This window comes from Panicum hallii, chromosome 4 (genome assembly GCF_002211085.1).
Source record: "Panicum hallii strain FIL2 chromosome 4, PHallii_v3.1, whole genome shotgun sequence".
NCBI lineage: Eukaryota > Viridiplantae > Streptophyta > Magnoliopsida > Poales > Poaceae > Panicum > Panicum hallii.
In genome coordinates, this window is record NC_038045.1 from 49,236,127 (window position 1) to 49,256,011 (window position 19,885).

General features: G+C 51.6%; 2 protein-coding genes and 1 non-coding gene across 7 annotated transcripts in view; 2 read left to right on the forward strand and 1 right to left on the reverse strand.

The window, feature by feature from the left end:
• Positions 1–3,950, reverse strand: part of LOC112889023 — a 5,744-nt gene extending 1,794 nt beyond the window's left edge. The window contains exons 1-5 of one of the 4 annotated variants that reach the window (XM_025955482.1): positions 820–3,950; positions 553–704; positions 399–470; positions 155–307; positions 1–84 (exon numbers count right to left, since the gene is read on the reverse strand). The exon at positions 1–84 is cut by the window's left edge and continues 80 nt beyond it. In XM_025955482.1, the coding sequence (XP_025811267.1) occupies positions 1–84; positions 155–307; positions 399–470; positions 553–704; positions 820–3,556 (3,198 nt within the window). In that variant the 5' untranslated portion in view covers positions 3,557–3,950. Of the gene's footprint in view, positions 85–154; positions 323–398; positions 471–552; positions 705–819 lie in introns of all 4 variants that reach the window. The other 3 variants (XM_025955480.1, XM_025955483.1, XM_025955481.1) reach the window with 3 other exon arrangements.
• An 8,167-nt stretch (positions 3,951–12,117) lies between these two features.
• Positions 12,118–13,873, forward strand: LOC112891181 (E3 ubiquitin-protein ligase EL5-like). 2 transcript variants are annotated; one of them, XM_025958112.1, is made up of 3 exons: positions 12,118–12,822; positions 12,935–13,047; positions 13,134–13,873. In XM_025958112.1, exons 1-3 carry the CDS (start codon positions 12,637–12,639, stop codon positions 13,501–13,503), a joined length of 669 nt encoding a protein of 222 aa, XP_025813897.1. In that variant the 5' UTR covers positions 12,118–12,636; the 3' UTR covers positions 13,504–13,873. The 2 variants fall into 2 exon arrangements, with proteins under 2 accessions (XP_025813897.1, XP_025813896.1); XM_025958111.1 differs by having other exon boundaries at positions 12,122–12,822; positions 12,932–13,047.
• Positions 13,874–15,062: 1,189 nt separating this feature from the next.
• On the forward strand, positions 15,063–15,222 carry LOC112891306. The gene has a single exon (XR_003228525.1). It is a non-coding gene; the product is annotated as a U1 spliceosomal RNA (small nuclear RNA).
• The last annotated feature ends 4,663 nt before the right edge of the window (positions 15,223–19,885 follow it).

Below are 19,885 nucleotides of genomic sequence, written 5' to 3' on the forward strand. Positions count from 1 at the left end.
ATCTAGAACAACACCATAAAAGGCTACAACATTTGGATGATGCAGAGATGCAAGCTTGTCAGCTTCATTCCAGAAATCAGTTCTCTACAGACAAAAGGAGAAGTTAGAACATTATGCATGCAGGTCAGAAAAACTCAGTAAGTTAACTGCATACCATGCGTTCTTGCTCAGATGCCTTCCCAGCAAAGCATCGATCATTGATTCTTTTAATAGCAACATCAGTACCTCTCCATTTCCCATGGTAAACTGTACCAAAGGTCCCAGAACCCAGTTCACGCAATTCTTCAAGATCACTGTTCTTGATTATCTGCAATTCACAATGCTGAAAACGGGGAACATGTATTTGAAGCCACAATAGAAGGTGTACATAAAATATTCAAAATTAATTTGACAAAAACCTGAAGGTTATCTATGTCATCCAAAACTTGAACCCCCTGGCTTGTTTTGTCTGACTGATTGTTCCCCTCATCCTGAACCCAAAAGTAAAGCAAAAAATTTACACCCTGTTAAAGAACAATGAGTTAGACAAGCACAGATAGAAACATCTCCCACCTGAACTTTTGCATCAACTACTGCGCCATGTGAATCTATGTGATCACCAGATAACACAGCTGGTTTTTCTGGAAAGGGTGACTGAAGAACTGATGCTGCCACCCCTTCAGCAACAGCTTGTAATTGCCGCTTGATATTTTCCTCACCAAATCCTGTCAGAAGAGAAAAGGAGAATGGGGAGCAGAACAATGTACTTAGTTCACTATACTGTAGAAACGATACTGTAAACTACTTCCTGAATAGTACAGAACAACAAAGTCTACCAACCTTTGTTCACTTTAACTGTGTGGATATCCTTAAACCCTGGGTCCCGAATGTGTGAAAGATTCCCTTCTTCTAAGAGTGCAGCAGCATTTGTGTTGATATCAGGAATGTGACCATCCATATATTGATCTCCAGAAGCAACAGGCTCTTTAGCTAGCTTGCTTGGCCTTGGAGGCACTAAAGAAGAATTTCCCACTGCTTTCCAAGGATCCTGGTTTGAGAAAAGTGAATCAGTGTAAGCTGGTTCCCGTGTACCTTCAACACGGTCAATACCAGCAGTAGCCTGCAACGGAAATTTACTGCCGCCATTAGGGGGACCAGAAACCAAGTGACCAAGCATTTCCCTAGGATGTTGTGGGGGCGGCCCAGCAGGAACCTGAACACCGGAGTAAGGTGGTCGCACAGGAACCATTTCATTGGAAACAGGTGGTTCAATGGGCACTCTAAGGTTGTTTTGGACTGGCACATTGAGTGGATGCTGGATTATGTCAGGATGAACATTTTGTGCACCAACATCAAAAGCAGGTGGTTGTTCACTATGCCTTGCAATGTTGTCCTCTTGAGTCAAAGCAGGAGCAGTAAAGGCATTGGTAATCCCCATATGATACCCTCCAGCTTGAGATTTGTAGATAGAACTACTGTCAATATTTACAAGTGGCTTCTCAACTTTTGCATGGTCAATGGCACCATGAGGAATAGAAGGCTTTCCTTGAACACTAGATTCTGGAGGGGCAATGGGACCCAAATGAACTCCTTGCATACAGGCATCGATAGCTCTGGCAAAATCATTAGGAAGATCACGAGCATATTCCCTAAGCGGTTCTGCTGCTGGATGGTTTGAATTTTTGTATGCACTGGCATCAATGACTTGTGGGCCATTCACTGGAACTTGTGGTGGTTGCATGCTATAAGAGTATGGTTGCTGCTGGTACCTGGAAGGATCTTCAGCCCCAGCCTGAGGAGGATGACCCACAAATACTCCATTTGGAGTAGGTGCACTAGAAACTGGTAAAGCAACCATGGTGGGTTGAACCTGCACACCTGCATCTGGAGATGCAGTTACCTGGACTGCAGGTATTCTGGCAGGAAGTGTCGACTCAAATTGCCCCATCACCCCTACTGTGTTCCCAGCTCTCAGTTCTGCCATGTAATTAGCAGGAGTTCCTGAGCTTGCACTTGGACTAGATTTGTTAGATGCACTATCTTGATGCAGGCTGTAAAACATTGGAACTGCCTCAGGGTTGCTCACTGCACGAGGATTTCCCCGCTCCTGGATAATGTTATCCGAATGAGCGTGCGGCAATGCTTTCTGGCACATTGTGCAATCATCATACCTTAGAGATGGAACGGTGGCTGAGCTAACCACCACAGGAATTGTCCCTGAGCTTGTCACCACTGGGGTGCTTGTTGTGCTTGTTATCACTGGTTGAACACCATATCTCTGTGCATCACTTGTCTGCAGATGCACAGAAGGCAAAGGAGGAAACTGCGACAGTGGTGTCTGCAGCACCCGGTAACTCTGATCAACTGGAGCTTGCACTTGCCTTGCGAAATGCACATTCTCCTGTACAGGTTCTGCACCAGCAGAAACAGGCCTGAACGTACCGACTTGTTGGGCAACTGCGGTCGGCATAGAACTCGTTGCTGGAATGCTAGGCATGAACTGACTCATTTGCACAGGCACAAAATTGACAGATTGGGGTGCACCATGAACACCAAATTGTTGTGCGTTGATGTAGTGAACATGCTGCGGCTCTGTATACGACTGCGGCATCTGCTGCACGTAAGCACTCGCCTGATGCTGCTGGTGTGGCACATATTGAGCGACTTGAGGCTGCTGCTGCTGCTGCACATAAGAAGCAACTTGAGGTGGCTGCTGTGATGTCGCATAAGCAGCAGCAACCTGATGAGGCTGCACCGTTGATGGCTCCGTCCTAACCAGTATAGGATTTTGCGCCGGAATGCCCATCGCTGGAGCTGACATGGTGACAGCACCGAACCCCACTGACTCCGGGAAGCCACCATGGTATTGGGGCCCACCTGAATACGAGTATTCAGCTGCAACGGGAGGCAGCGGTCCCGCCCGCGGCGACATACCTTCGACGAGGCCGCTGTACTCAGAGGCCTCGGAGTTGTGCGCCGAGGACCCGGCGCTGGCGACGCTGTCCTTGCGGCGCATGGCCGCGGCGACGGCCTCGGCCGAGACGCAGTTGATGGCGTCGATGTACCGCTGCCCGGACTCGTCGACGGCGGCGGGGGCGAGGTGGTGGGAGCCGGAGCCGGAGCCGCCGGCCTCGCTCCCGGAGGCCGGGAAGAGGAAGACCCGGAGCTTGGCGGAGCCGTCGGGCGCGGCGGCGGCCAGCTTCTCGTACTCCTCCATCATGTTCTCGTAGTCCTCGGGGCCCGACACGGAGATGAGCGAGTCGAGGTCCTCCCCGGGGAGCTGGTACCTGACAAGCACGCCCCCGCCGCCCGCGGCGGCCTCGTCCACCGCCTCCACCTTGCGCAGGAGCTCCCCGAAGGAGGCGGCGCGCGGGACGGAGATGAGGCGCGTCTGGCCCCCCACGTACCGCAGCGCCCCGTCCCCGGGCCGCGGCGCGATCCGGCCCCCGAAGCTGCACATCAGCTTCACCTTCCCGGGCGCCGCCTCGTCCTCGCCCCACGCCCGCGCGCTCGGGCTGCTCGGGTCCCCCGCCGACGCCGACGCCGTCACCCCGCCAACGCCGCCCCTGCTCGCCATCAACACCGCCGTCCGCCGCGCTCCAACCTAGGGTTCCCTCTCGGGGTCACTCTCTGCCTCCGGTCGGCTCCCCGCACCGCCGCGCCGAGCAGGCGAAACAGAAATCCGCGAAGGCGGAGGCGCGACGCGAGTCCCGCTCGCTCGCGCGCGGGGGTTTTCCTCCCTCCCCACTTGCCCCTGCCACTCTCTCGATCGCAGGAGGGGGGGGGGGGGGGGCGGCTCCACTGCGGCGGCACCGAACCGAATCGCGGAATCGGCGGTGGGGAACGGGCGGTGGGGTTGCGGTGCGGTGCGGTGCGGAGGATAAGTTCTCGGGGGCCTCCCTTTCTCCACTGCAGCTTCGTGTCTGACCGGCGCGCCCTTCGCTTTTGCTCCCGCCGTGACCTGCCTGCCCGCCTGCCTGGGCTAACGACGCTTTTGCTAACGGATCACACGGACACAGTTGTGCGCGCGCGGGCGGGGGATTAGCCGGGCTAAATCCGGGAGAATGGGGAGCAAATATCTCGGCTCGGTTCGGCGATCGTTGCTGCCACGCGGCGCGCCGTATCTAGCGGCGGGAATGCGGGATACCGTGGCAGCGCGGTGTCGTCCAATCGGGTACAACCCACCGGAGGCTGACCGGCGGGTCCCACGTCGTTAGTGCACAGATTGGTAGCATTTAACAATCGGGTTTGGGGGGGGGGGGGGGGGGCGCATGCGGGGGGGTAGCGCGTGCTCGTGCTCGTGTTGACTTTTCGTAATCTCGGGGTGCTTTTGACGCAGCCGACATGGTTTTGGGTTTGGTTTGGTACGTTGGTCACGCGCGCGGGGGAGCAGGAGGGGATAAAACAATGGCCGGAGGAGTACAGTGATTATGCTTTTTTTTTTATTCCGGAGTGTGTTGGGACTTGGGGACAGGCTAATGTTTGGGCAGCCGTGACATCCAGTGGCGAATCCGGCCGCCAAGTGGAGAGGAGGCTCGTCTTCCTTCTCTTTTTATTCCTCTCCTTCTTTTCTTTTCTATCTCCTCTTTTCTTCATTCTTTATTTTAAAAATGAAGGGAGTTTAGAGATATATCCATTAATCTTGGATGGGTGGTAGGGGCTTGATCCTCCTAGATCCGCCCCTCGTGGCATCATTGATGTATTGTGGTCCAAAAGTTACCAAGTATATCTTCGACTTAAAGGCTTAATTTTGTAAGACAAGCTGCTTTTTCACTCGCACTATGATTCTAGTAAAAAAGAAATTTATTTAGTTGACATTTCTAGGTTCTTTGGAGTGAAGTTAAATGAAGTGTGCGGCACTTATTTTTTCTTGGACTCCGATAGCAGAGCTCTTCGCTAACCTCTCGGTCAATACAGTGGTCTTGAGGGACATCGGAGAACAAATCGTTTTGCTGCGTGCAGGTGCTTCTGGACAACGAAATATTTTGTTGCTAAATCTGACGTGGAGTATATCAACAAGGTGGGTAAAACACTGCGTCAGCTTTGTGAGGTGGGGCTAAATGGCTGCATGAGTCACACACAACGCCGGAGCGTTTTCTTTCAAAAAAAAAACCACCGGAGCGTGACAAATGTCTGTCACGCCTCATTACAGAAACCAATCAAACACCCTGTCTAGATCGCGGTTCCTTAACAAATACTAGACCCCATGTTAGGGCATGTTTGGATCCAAGGGCAAATGGCAAAAGAGCAAATGGCAAAATTTTTGCTACTGTCACATCAGATGTTTGGACGCTAATTAGAAGTATTAAATATAGTTTAATTAAAAAACTAATTACATAGATGAGGACTAAATGACGAGACGAATCTATTAAGCCTAATTAATCCATAATTAGCAAAATTACGGTAGCATTTGCCCTTTTGCACTTTGGGGTGTTTGGATCCAAAAGTGCAAAAAAAGTACAAAAGAGCAAAAAATTTGCACTTTCTCTTTCTCCTTCCATTGGATCCAAACAGCCCCTTAGCCTCCTGGTCCCTCTGCCCAGGACTCCCCTCCTCCGGTCCTCCCGCACCCACGGTCAGACACACTGAAACCCAGTCCAAGTCGATGGGGACAGGCAGACTGACGCCAGTACGCCCGCGGCCGGGTCCCCGGCCCGCCCACGCCCAGGAACGTGCGCGCGAGCCGGGGCGTGGGGGCGCGCGACGGCGCCCGTTGCCGCAGCGCTAGCGCCGCCACGGCCGCGGCCGCGCGGACGAGAACATGGACATCTCGGCGCCCTCGCGTCCGTCCATATAGGAAAAGTGCTTCGGCGCCCGGCGCGCCGGCGCGTGGCGGGCGCGGCGCGGGCGTGGCGACCTGTGCGGGAGCGGGGGGAGTAGAAAAATGGCCGGGGCGCGGCCGCGCAGGTGGCATGTGTCGCGGCGCGGGCTCCGCTACGTGGAGCGCGCGGTAACGGCCTGGGCGTCGACGTGTCGTACGGTGACCACGGTCCGGGCGGGGCCACGTTGGATTCTAGGATGGCGTGCTCTTTTTCTCTTCTTTCAAACTCGATTCCAAACGTGCTCGGTCGGTAGGTATTGACGTGGCTCGGTGTACACGTACTCTTCGCAGAGCATGAAGCGTTCCTGGCTGGCTTAAAAACGTTCACGAGGGAACTTGTTAGGGGCAAAAGTTCAAATTCTGGTGAACTTACAGACGATAACTTCATACGGATTTATGGAAGAAACAAGAATTCGACCTTGTACCTGGACCCCTGAAGTGGAGCTTCGTTGCTGGCGTCACTACACACGACCTCCAGGAGATGACGAGGCCTAGCGTGCGGGCGTGGTAGGTGCACGAGCCAGATCGAATTAGTTGAATCCTAAAAAATATCTCGACGACAGCGACCACGTTCTCGATCGGGAAAGCGAGTGAGTCGGTGCACCACCTGGAAGAATGGACGGACGACGACGCGGCGGAGTCGGTCCCGGGATCCTGGCCCCACGCGCCAACCCGGCCGACATCACGGATTCGCATCAGCCAGACGCCGGCATCAGTGTCACTCTCACTCGTGCTCCAACGCCCGTCCCACTCTCTCCGGAGCCGAGATTACGTGTGACCCAGCCCAAATCACAAAGGGTCATGTCTCGATTTGGTACCAGACCAGAAAATCTCGTGGATCAGTCGTCGTCACTCCGCTCCTCTTTCGGCAAGACCCACTCCAGAAATGAGAAACCCAAGCCAGAGCCCGGCGCTTTCGGCCTCGCCGTGGGCCGCCGCGACCAGAGCAGAGCGCGGAGAGGACGACGGGCGGTGCGGCACGAGACGAGGGTGGGGCCACGGCCACGGTACTCGCCGTGGCTGTCCGCGTGGAGAGTGGAGACCGCCCAAGCCATGGATAAAGCAAAGCCCCAGAGCTGGTGTCTTGTTCTGCGTAGCTCAGCTCGTCCTAGGCCGGTGACGCCGCCGGGGAGCCCGGGTCCGTGGACGGCGGCGTGCGTGCGCGAGGCGCCGGGGCGGTGGTCGCCCCCGGCCCCGCGGGGTTGTCGCGTGCAGTGCAGCGTTTGGTGGCCAGACTTCAGAGAGCGCCGCGCATGCCGGTAAAAATTGGGCCGGGGCTTCGAGGAGTTCGTTCGGCTCCGGCCCAAGGAAAACCATATCTCCGTCGGTCGGCCCGTGGGCGCAGCTGATTTTCTACTTGGGCTAGGATTGCGGCTGTCCAACAATTTGTACTTCTCCTGTTTTTAGGGCGTCTGCTTCTTGTTGTGGGCTGGAACTTCAGGAATGGAGACGGCCTTCTCCGTTCCTGCTAGGATACCCATAAACAGGCCCATGTTGTTTTCCGGGGCCTTCTCCGCAGCAGGCTTCCTTGCGGATCCGCTGGCGGCAGCTCTTGAATTTTTTTTAAAAAAGGGTTAAAAAGAAATTTAAATTCAAAAAAAGGGTGCCGGTTTGGGAAATTTCGAAAAATGGGTACCTCCCGCCCAATGAAAGGGCGGGATGAGGCATCCCGCCCATCCAACGGGCGGGGGGTCGGCGGGGGGAGGAAATCCTCTTCGCAGGGGCCTTTTTGCGAAAAGTCAGGCGACATCCCGCCCTTCCAACGGGCGGGATGTCCTCCGAGGGGCCTCCCGCCCATTGGGAGGGCGGGACGTGGGCCTCCGGGCATCCCGCCCCCCCAACGGGCGGGAGGCCCACGTCCCGCCCTCCCAACGGGCGGGATGTCCCCCCCCCACTATTTAAGCCCCCACCCACCCCCTAATTCTCATAAAATTCATCAAAAATCAGAAAAAAGAAAAGGAGGAGAGGAGAGGAAGAGAGGAGCGAAGCGGCGAAGCCCTGTCCACACGTCGGTTTGGAGGTATTATAATCGTATAATTATTAATTATTTTTACGAATATTTGTTAGGGTAGTTATACGTAGAATTAAGTATTTTCAATAGTTTTTAGAAATATTTGTTAGGATAGTTCTATTTTAAATAGTTTTGAGTATTTTAATAGTTGGTAGATATATTTCTTAGGCTAGTTATATTTTAAATAGTTTTTATAATTGCAGTAGTTTTTAGATATATTTTTTAGGGTAGTTATATTTCGAATAGGTTTCGGTATTTTGAATAGCTTTTAGAAATATTTCTTAGGGTAGTTATATTTTGAATAGTTTTTATAATTGCAGTAGTTTTTAGATATATTTTTTAGGGTAGTTATATTTCGAATAGGTTTCGGTATTTTGAATAGCTTTTAGAAATATTTCTTAGGGTAGTTATATTTTGAATAGTTTTTATAATTGCAGTGGTTTTAGATATATTTCTTAGGGTAGTTATATTTTAAATAGTTTTTATAATTGCAGTAGTTTTTAGATATATTTTTTAGGGTAGTTATATTTCGAATAGGTTTCAGTATTTTGAATAGCTTTTACGGCGGTCCATTCGGTGTGCCGGACTGGGACGCCTGGGAGGGCGGCTCCGCCACTTGGTCAGAGCTGGTGGGCGGCGGCGCCGAGCCTGACATCATTGGCCCATCCCAGACATATGACGCTTCAGGTGCACAGTCCCAGGATGACCCCTTCACACCTGCACCTCCTCCGCCTCGTCCTCACCGTGCTCCAGATGCGTTTACGTACTCGGAGGACCACATACGCCGACGGCCTAGGACTAGGGGCGGGAGGCCCAAGAGAGCGCGAGGTCCGGGACATGCGGAGTAGATACTCTTGATTTGGTGAACTTTTTATATTTAAACTGTTTTTGTATGATATTATTTTCTTTTTAATCGGTTGATCTATCGTACTGTCGTAATATTCGGATTCTACGTTGCAAAACGTTATCGTTTAACCATCTTCATACGAATTTTAGATAGAGCAATCTTCTTCGTAAAATTGAATTAAAATTTTATATGTACACAAAAGAATATGGCGAATCAATATTGCATTTGAAAACAGTCTCAATTTCAAATAGATTGTAAATCATAAATTCCAAAGGAAAATAAAAAAAAAATGGCTCTAAACATCCCGCCCTCTGGCCGGGCGGGATGCCTCCCGCCCTCTGGCCGGGCGGGATGCTCCCTCAGGGACCCGTTCGCGAATAAGAAAAGTTTCTTATTCGCGAAGGGGCCCTCGGGGGGGCCTGGAAAAAATTTTTTGAGGGTCGCGCCCGCTGGTTGGGCGGGATGTCCCCGGCCCCACACCTCCCGCCCGATGATCGGGCGGGAGGCACCCATTTTTCAAATTTTTCTCAACCGGCACCCCTTTTTGGAATTTTAATTTTTTTTAAACCCTTTTTTAAAAAAAACTCGCAGCTCTTGAGATGTGGTTACCAAGGGACCCGCCGGTCGTTTCCAGCTCTCCCCTGCATCGGAAGTTCAGAATCCGGGTGCCGCTTCGGAATCTCAGATCTCTTTTTTTTTTAAAAAAAAAGGGCACCGGATTTCATCTAAAGAGAAAACCCTTTTACGGCTGAGATCTTAACATAAAATAAAATTACATTGAAGCACGTCACTAGGTTCCAGTCCTTTTAACTTCCTTACATCAGGCGATATCCACTTCTTCAGAAAACTCCATCGCCACGAAATTTCACCAAATCCGTCCAATTCCACCAACAGAAAGAGTCCACAATCATGAAGGTCGCAAAAGAGGCGTATTATACTCAACTACTGTGGGAAGTAAAGGGTGCCGAAAGCACATTGGCACCTTAGTTGAATCGTAAAAAATATCTCTAGCGCATGCGGATTTGCTTGCCAGCACGTTAGAGCAGGCTGCCGGCCTGGAAAGATCCGGATCCTGAACTTCCTGAAGATCCGCTTCCATCTGCCGGAGATCGCAGATTCGCAGGGCTGGGCTTACCATTCCGATGGCACCCTGCTGCTCACAAAGCCCGCAGCATGTCTCAATCAGAGAAGAAGAACGGGTTATAATATGGGACCTCATCGCGATACCATTCTTGTCTTGCTGATCACGTATCGTATCACAATGTACCGGTACCTCTCCGCATAGAAAAATATCAGGAGATCACGGGGCACTGTTTAATCGGGTGGCGGAGAAGACCACGCGAGCAGCAGGAACAGCGAGGCTGCCGATGGTCGTCAGGTCGCCTTCACGTGGCACCGGCATCACTGCCGCCTGCTGAATCCCCCACAATCCCTTTCCTCTACAGGCTAATCCTTCGTCAGTGTTCTAGTGGCACCACTTGGGCCGAGCGTGACTGAAGAATGATTCGCCCTTCTTTTATTTAGCGAAAGGGAAACGCCTGAAAGATTACGCAGCCAACCAACCGCCTGATGGTATGGTAATGGTACGTTAACCATCTGAACCAAGAACGTGGTTTAACAGTGCAGACAAATACCCCTATTTGCCTCACTGGCGCTGCAGACTGCAGTGGTGTCTGTCCTGCATCGATCGACTTCCAGCTCTGCTCGCTGCCGAGAAGAAGGCTGCGGGGGATCGGAGGGCGGCCGGGTGGGGCAGGCGACGCGCGCAGGCATAATGGGGGGCGTCATGGCGTGTCCGGTCGCTGCCGCCCGGAAGCTTCCCGGAAAGCGCCTTGGTCCCTCTCAGTCTCCGTCCCCAGCTACCGCTACCGGGGCGCTTGGGCAGCGCCGATCGGAACGGACGCCGAGGTCGGCTTCAGTTCACGCTAGTGCTTTGTCCTGCCAGCCGCGTCGCCACAAAATCGCATGATTGGATCCATCCAGCCCGCTGATCGCAAGGCTCAACTTGCTTGCCGTCGTTGCAGTTTGCACCAATCAACTGATCCAAATCCATCCACGTACTCCTTTTCTGCTTACTGCTTCATGCGTATTCTGGCAAATTCTTGTGAAGCTCATGCAATAATTTTCACTTTTTCAGACCCGCTGCTGCCTAGAATGGGGACTTTGGAGCTGCTCGTGTTCTGAGAAGGGCTCCAATTGTCTGGCCCTCTTTGAATCCTCGGACTAAAATTTAGTTCCTAGCACATCAAATATTTGAATTAAAATTTAGTTCCTATCACATCGGATGTTTGGTACCGATTAGAAGTATTAAATATAGGTTAATTATAAAATTAATTATATAATTGGAGGCTAATTCGCGAGACGAATTCAGTAAACCTAATTAGTCCATGATTTGATAATATTTTTCTAAGTAAATATGTGCTAATGATGGATTGATAGGCTTAATAGATTCATATCGTGAATTAGTCTCCATTTATGCAATTAATTTTATAGTTAGTTCATATTTGGTCTCTCTAATTGATACTCCCTCTATTTTTATTTACATATCATATTAGCTTTGTTCTAAGTCAAATTTGGCTAATTTTGACTAAATTTATAGAAAAGAATAATAACATTTATGATACCAAATTTTTCATTGAATCCACCATGAAATATATATGGATAGTGCATAGGTTGGGTAGTATAGTTCTTGCTATACTCTCTCTGTTTTTATTTCATGTCATATTAGGTTTGTCCTAAATTAAATTTAATCAACTTTGATCAAATTTATAGGAAAAAATAATAGTATTTATAATACTAAATTTATTTCATTTAATCCAGCATGAAGTATACGTTGATAGTGCATATATTGGATATTATAGTTATTCTATATTTTCTATGGATTTGATCAAAATTAGCTAATTTTAGTTTGGAACAAACCTAATACGATATATAAATAAAAATAAAAAATTATCAAACATTCAATACGGCTGGGATTAAAAATTAGTCACCGGACCAAACATCCGGAGCAAGCCAGGCCTGAAGTTTTTAAAGGCGATATGTTTCCCGAAGTGTCAGTGGCAGTTTCACCGCGACCGCAAGGCCCTGTTTAGATCGCAAATCTTTATAACTTTTGGAACTTTTTGCTACTGTAGCGTTTTCGTTTGTATTTGACAAATTTTATCTAATCATGGACTAACTAGGCTTAAAAGATTCGTCTCGTGATGTACAATTAAACTGTGCAATTAGTTATTTTTTTTACATACATTTACTGCTCCATGCATGTGTCCTAAAATTGATGTGATGGAGAGAGAGTGTAAAAAGTTGGAAGTTGGAAGACATCTAAACAAGCCCCAAGTATACCGGGGCGGCGATCACATCACATCAGACTCGGAGTGGCCATGAGCCCATGAAATGACCCGATAGGATCCGACCCCAATAATTCCTCCCGGCAGTGGATTTCCTCGCCGTCCCGGGCGCAGGGCCCGCCGCCGCATCCCCAGGCCACGATTCCCATCCACCACCCCGACCCCGGCATCCCATGTCGTGGCGAGGTAGTTGGCCGCGCGCGCGCGCGCGCGCCCCCGTCACCCGTCGCTCGTCAGGACCAGGCGGGGGCAGCTATTAAAGGCGCGAGGGGGATCCCTTGCAACCAAAGCCACCGCCACCCCACCACTACTGCTTCTCCCTCCCGGGTCGTCGTCGGCCCCCCATACCGGAAAGGCGCGAGGCGGGCGGACGAGATGGTCGAGGCCGACGCGCGGCGGTTGCCCGAAATGGCCGGCGCACGCATGGCTTCCGCGCCCGCGGCTGGATCCTCCGCCCGGAAACGCGCCCGCGGTTAGGTGCGGCGTGGGCTCGCCGCGTCCGCGTGCGCGCGTGTGTATACATATACATACATTAGCAGGTGACCGGTGTCGCCGACCGTTGCTGCGGCGAGGCCGGGGCGTGTGGCGCCGACCGCCGAGGACCAACCGGAGCGGCTGCAGCGCTCAGTGAATGGTCATCATGGCCGGGATGCTCCCCGGCGTGGAGTGCGCGCGGCGGCGGCGGCTCCGGCAGGGCGGCGCGGGGGCGAGCGCGGAGGCGGGCGGGGGCACGAGGCGGCCGTCCTTCTGCCTGTACGCGGCCGGGCACGGAGGGCACCAGGCCGCCGGCCTTGGCGGCGCCGGCAGTTCCGGCAAGGTAGGAGAACTGAACAGTGAGTGATCAGTGATCACTCGTCTTTTCAGTCGACGCAATAAGATGGCGGACGGTCGGAGTGATTGGTTCTTGATGGTTTGTTTGTTTGCAGCAGCGGAGCGCCGTGATGGAGATGATACACGGGTGGACGCTGGACAGCAATGCCCGGGAGGCCAAGGAGCGGCTGGACCAGAAGCTCCGGAGCAAGAGGGAGGCCGCCATCAAGAGGTAGCCTGTCATCCAACAATCAACACGTTGATGCGTCTCGAGATTTTTTTTTTCTTTAACAGATTACTTACGATTTGATCCTGCAGGCATCACAGCACGGGGAGCATAAAGCTGAGCAGACCCCACCACAACGGGGGCGCCGGCGGCGGCGGCGGCGCGGAGGAACGCGGGGAGAGCTCGGCCTCGGCGCCGGCTATGTCCGGCGTGCAGCGGGAGGTGTACTCGAGGAAGGGCGTCATGCGGCGGCTGATGCGGTGGAGCCGGCCGCGGTGGGCCGCGGCGGAGCAGGCGGAGTGCGCGGTGTGCCTGGACGAGTTCCGCGCGGGCGACGTCCTGGCGCACCTCCCCTGCGGCCATCGCTTCCACTGGGCATGCGCGGCGCCCTGGCTCGAGGGCACCTCCCGCTGCCCCTTCTGCCGCGCCGCCGTCGACGCCAACCCACACGCCGGAGCCTAGGGCCCCCGGCCGGCCGTCTTGGCCAGCGATGATGCAGGAGGAAGAATCACGTTGCCGGCGGCCGGTGTGCGCCTAAGCAAAGCTAATCAGCGTCAGAGGCCGATCAAGCTCGGCGAGCCACACCATTGCCGTGCTGCCGGAGATTGGAGACGAATGAGATGCGCACGAGACATTCGTGAATCAGCTGCCGATTTTGCACGCATCCGACGGCGCCGTGTCCTGCCGTTCTCCTTGTTCCCATGCCATGAGCAATCGATGAGCGTTTTTTCCTACGGCGAGTAGGCACTGTACAGTTTGCTAGCGTTTCCAATGTATTTGTACACGATGATCGTCTAATCCAGAAAAAGGGAACTGTAATTTGGATCAACAACCTTGGTTTGCAGTGTTTACTACAGGAATTACTACTTTGAACTTAAACTGCTCATTTGAAGTTTTTGAGTCGGGAGTCACATCCTCTTTGGAACATTTGGATCTTGTTCCCTGTGATGACACAGGATCAGAGCTGATTCTCTGCGAGGTTCCTGCGAGATTTTCCTGGAACTTATTCTTTCCAAATGAGGCCGAATAACCTACTCCCGTCGCATTGATGTTATGCCAGAATCCAGATGTGCTCGTGGCAGCACGGCCATACTTGGGGCCTGCAGAGTGCAGACTGCACGAGTGAAGTGACCGGAGCTGAGCAGCTGACTCCATTGCTTGGACATAACGATCCCTCCCAAAGACTGGCCGCTGAGCTAGGCGTCTCTCCGGGCCTCAGGGGAGACCGGTCCAGCCGCAGACCAGAAACCAGCCGAGCTCGGCGTCCCGGCGAGCTCGCGACGACTGGTCCTCGTCCTCATCCTACCACCCCGCCCTACCGCGCGCTCGCGATCGCGAGCCGGACGGAGACATGCTTGGCTCATCCGAGCAGCCCATCCCGGCGCGCGCGCGGAGGCGATCAGGTGTGGCACCCGGAACGGCAACCCTTGTCGCCATCCTCCGAATCCGGCACGGGAAAAGCTTGGCGTGCTGCCTCTAATGGCGTATCCGTTTCGACCACGCTGCCGTGGAAGCGACTTTGCCACCGCCACCACCTCTAATGGCCGGCGAAAGCGTGTGTTGATGTGTGCGTAAGTGGCAGGGACCTGCTACCTCGCGCCTGTACAAAGCCTGCAGGTGTGCTTCTGCTTCTCGATGCGGTTGGAGCGGGAAGCTTTCTTTGCTTAAAAGGTGATTCCACTACAAGAATGGAGAAGACCCTTTGAGAAATAATGGATACCGAGTTACTGACTTGCTTATCCTGAATCATGGCAAACAAGATCAGAGCTTCCTTTTCTGATCGTTTCTTCTATAGGAGAGGCAGAAAGGCAGAAGTTAATGGGCCGTGGGCCCTGAACTGCCTATGCCGATGGGCCATTCAGGCGTCGGCTGCCCCTTGCTCAGAAGTCCGTTAGGAGGCCCAGATTGAGGCGTTACGCGGTTAGCAATCAGCGCACAGGCGTTTAGTCCCACAAGGAAACTTGTGGCAGCAGATGAGCGGTGGCCTCGGTATGTAATCAGGGTTAGGCTACCCTGGAAACATACTTACCTGGACGGGGTCGATGGGTGATCAGGAAGACCTATGGCCTAGATCAATGGTTCACATTGCACTTGGTGGATACGTTGGTCTACCGTCTCCTCAAGTAGGAGAGTGGACGTCATAATTTGTGGCAGAGGGGTATGCGTTCGCGCGGCCCCTACTATTCTCAAACTACAATTTTATGCACGATGAGAAGTGCAATTCTGATTTATTATTCCAAAATTATCTCACTACCAATCATGAACTAAGTTTTTAATTCTTGAAAATGCAATTCTGAATTATTTATAGAAAATTATATTATACCAAGGACGAAAGGAAACAACTGCAACTAACCACAGTGTACCTCCTGCTGAAGTGCTAACGGCACATTTGCTGAATGGCCGCCATATCGTGTTCGAATGCGTCGCCCTAGCAAAGAACTTTACACTGCCACGCATAAAGACTGTGGACCCAAAAAAGGAGGAGACTCCCAAGCATAATTACTATGATGGTAAAAAAAGAAAAAGAAGACGACTCCCGACCATACTTGTGACATGGACGTTGCTGGTGTGTGTATGAATCAGATAGGATCTGAAGACCCTTATCGTCTCCAAAAGCCCGATTTGCTCATCGCTGGTGATGGGAACAACCTCTGTCCCGAGACGGATTCAATTTCCTCCACGATGATCAGTAGAAAGCTTGGTGCCATCCGTGTCGATTGTCAAACAAGGGCAGCTCCTTTTTCAGTTTTTTATTGCCTGACAACAGCAAAGCGGGCGAAGAACACGCCGTCCAGAACTAGGCAAATCGCGTTCCTGATCGTGTCTCGTTAGAAGGAAGATTGTAATGGGCCATGGGCTCTAATTGAAAGCCAGCCAATGGGCCACCGTTGTCCGGCTGCCCCGCGCGCCCGGGCTGCCAATGGACCTCGCTACAATTACAAGGCAGACGGGCCGGAGCTATTGAATGCGGCATCCTTTTCAAACCCGCGTGTTCCGAAACAAATTTTTGGAACGGGCCTAATTCTAGCTTAATCTTCTGTGATCATCTTGCAGCGAAGTCAACGGTTGCGATCCGTTGGTTGCATAAAGCTTTGCACAAACTGACAAACATGCACCTGACGGCTTGGCGTGCGTTGTCAACGGCCGACTGGCGCCAAGGACCAGTTCATGGCACCAGCAGGCAGGTGCAGTAGAATTGAATACTGTCACCACCTGCTGGCCCTGCTCTGCTCGAGATTGGCCCTGGCAGCTCGACACCCTCGCATGGCATGTATACAGCACAGTACAAGTTGACGAGAGGCTCGGCAGATTTCCAACCTCCGATCCCAAATTCAATCCTGAGGTAGCCAGCCGCCGCCATGTTTCGCAAGGTCTTCGCTTGGGTGCTCATCGTCGTCTTCCTCGTGCCCGGGTTCATGTGCTTCCCCAGGGCCCCGCCCAATCTGCTCCACGGCCACTCTCGGTACACTGTGTGATCTCGAGTCGAACAATCGATTTCTGATGGCGAGCAGCTAACCGACGTCTGATACATGGTCCAGGTGGGATTGGGGGGAAGAGAGCACTGGTCGCCGCCGCCGCCGGCGGCGGCGGCGGCGGATGCAGGTCGAGGAGGAGGAGGAGCGTACGGAACAGGCGGTCCCTAGGGATGAAGACGAGGCCCGCGGCGGCGGTTCCCGTTCGGCCGCCGCCCCCACCGGAGGCGCAGAGGATTCGACCTCGGCGGCGGCCTAGGTGCCAAGCAAGCTCCGCCGCTTGCGCGTTCTTCGACTCCGTGGACGTACTCGTAACAGTGTCTTCTTGTAATTCGAAACGGTGGAGTATCTGTCGCGACGTGAAGACCGCCATTGGGGCACAGTTTCTCTGTCCTTGTACTCTACATGTCGCCGTTGACCGCTCCTGTGCACATGCTCTTGGTAAAGGCACGGAAAATCGAGCTGGCGAATCCATGGCGCGGCGCTCGTGATCTTGATTCTTGCAACGGATTCGAAGCCCAAGCGCCGCGCTGCGCAACGTTTCAGACTTTCTTCCCTTCTTCTCTGACTCTCCGAGACTCTGACTGCGAATGCCCGTGCGCTGACGGAAGTTTGAGGCGTAGCAGCTCGCAGTCCTCGGGAGCCGGGAGGCCTCGATCGGCACACGTGCGTTGACGCCGAGCGCTTTCACATACAACCCGCTGCACTGTACATCTAGGATCTGACGATGCCGGCTGCCGCTCCAATACTGCTCGTGAACATTTGTAGGAAGGGCTGGTCGGAGCGTCTGCGTAAGTTGCAAACAACAGTTGTTCGTATACAAATTCATGACGTGTATTTCTATACAATATATCAGTGTTGGGCTAACTTTTACATAACATCATGTACGAATCTGAAGTAGTTTCATATTGGCAAAATAGATATTTTAATCCTTCAACTTTATCCTAAGGATCAAATTCAACCATCAATCAACTTTTAAATTGACCAATTGTTGTTGGTCAAAATCCACCGCGCGAGCAGCCAAAGGCAATACGAAGAGCCGGAAGGCTCCTGGAACTGCTGGTGGGCTCCGGTCCCTCGGTCAACGGCCCAGGATCCGGCACACGACCTGACGTCTGGGTTGCTAGGCGTGCCACCTGACTTTGTACCTGATCAGGAAGGTGTAGAAGTGATTTCAGTTAGTTTCCTGCATGCACAGACACGTTTAAACATTAGTCCGAGCCGTGATCGGCTCATCGGGTGATTTCCGATATCGGATGTAAAGAGCCGATTGTCTTCCAGTATCAGATCGGATCTAAGTATTTAAACAAAGCGCATATATCCGATGGTAATAAAAACTTACTCTGTAATCAATAGACTAATTCAATCTACGACGATTAAAGCTTTCACCCCATAACCGGAACATCCTACGCGTAGTTAAGCCTAACAAACACGAAAGATAACAGAATAACAACCTAAACAGAGGCCTAAAAACCAACAGAAAGTCGATTCCTGGAACAATCCCTCTTTAGGTTAATACAAAGCATCAAACATACTGCCGGATCATTTAACTCGTTTGAAGGGCCTAATCATGCGGATATCAAGCTAAATCTTTGATGAAGAAAGACTAACCATAATAGATTGGATCTACTAATCGAAAATAGAGCAAGGTACTGCCCTTACACCCGAGATCGGGCACGAGGACAGCTAAACGCTTACGGGTAACAAGCAACGCATGAATATAGCATAAAAGACGATGCATCCCTTTAAGCGTTAAGATAACTAATGTTACTCGCCATCAACAACGCTTCAGTACAAGAAACACAAAGGTAAACAGGCAGGAATGATGCCGCCCCGATCACGCTTCGCGTGATCGGGGCTGCACGGCACTTACCCGAGAGAAACCTTAGAACAGGGGTGGCGATGCGCCGAGAGTTGTTTGCGAATGGTTGTTGTTCGTTCTTTATTCGTAGTCCAAGATACATATTTATAGTCCGGAGACTTGCCTCTCCTAACCAATCCTATCTGAGCACGACATGAATCCTAACTATCTCTATCTAAACTAATTTAAACTAATTTGAACGCACACACCTATCTAGATACATGGCCAATCCTGGCCTCAAAACATTCGCGCAGGGGCCGATCTGCAAGCCCATCACAATTATCCTTTGAGCTCATCTTGCTCACGGTCCACCTTCTGGCCCATCTAAATTATAGCGATAACACCAATATAGTTCCTCAAATTTTGTTTTGGGGTCAAACTCATTCTTGTACTGATATTATACTCCAAAATAACGTGACATAAATGCAAAAAGTCCCTTTTACCTTTGGCTCCTTCTTTCCCTCCGAAATTTTCACTGTTCGTGTCACTGTTTGTTCAATTTTCCGCAACATTTTAGACGGTGGTACGTGGTTATGCAACAAGTAGATTTAATTTCACTCTCCGTGCATCCGCAATACAATGCAATACGTGGGTAAATAAACACTTGTGATACTCAGCTCCTAAATGCATAAATATACTGCACTTATTTGCTTGTATTGGCCAAATATTTTTTTATAATAATAAACTATTGCGGAATTTAGAAGGGGAAGGAACTAAGGGCAAAGTGGACCTTTTCATAGATCTCATGCAGCATAAGGCTGAGTTTGATCTAAAAACTAAAATTGACGAGCTATTGGCCAATCTGAAAATTTAGAGATAAATTTGACTTTCAGATCAAAGTTGAGGATCAAAATACCTATTTCGCCTTTCATATTTTCATACCATGGTTTCTTCTTGTACAGCCTCTTCGGTCTGCACCTGCTTGATCTAGTTGTCTGGCCAAAGTTTGTCCGGTACGTTAGGAGGGGACAGCACAGCTCGAGATCTGCGAGCACATATATACTGCATCTTTTAAACCCGCCTACCGAAACAAATTTAGGCTAGATCACGAACTGCCCTAGCTTATCCTTGCGAGACTATATTATCATGCGGCAAAGTCAACGATTATCATCAATAGGTTGCCTGAAGCTTACTCAGACATGCACCCGTCGGCGTGCGTTGTCAACGGCCGACGGACGCCACGTAGTTTTCCGTCAATTGTTCGAGCTTGGGGATTCCAACTAGCTAGCTGTATTCTCATGAAGCGTCAACGGCCGACGGACGCGTGCGAGATGAATCTAGCATCATCGGCCGGTCTCGATTAGAATTTAGAAGACCTGCACACGAGCTACAGTCATTGTAGTGCCAGCTAGCAGTTCAGCAGCATCGGCAAGAAGGTGCAGTATAAATGGAGTAGTATAATACTGCAGCCACCTACTAGCTAGCCTGCTACTTCCAGTAGATTGGCTTGGGCAGTTGGATGGATCGGTTGACGAGGCTGGCTGGAGACGCCCTTCCAACATCCATGCAT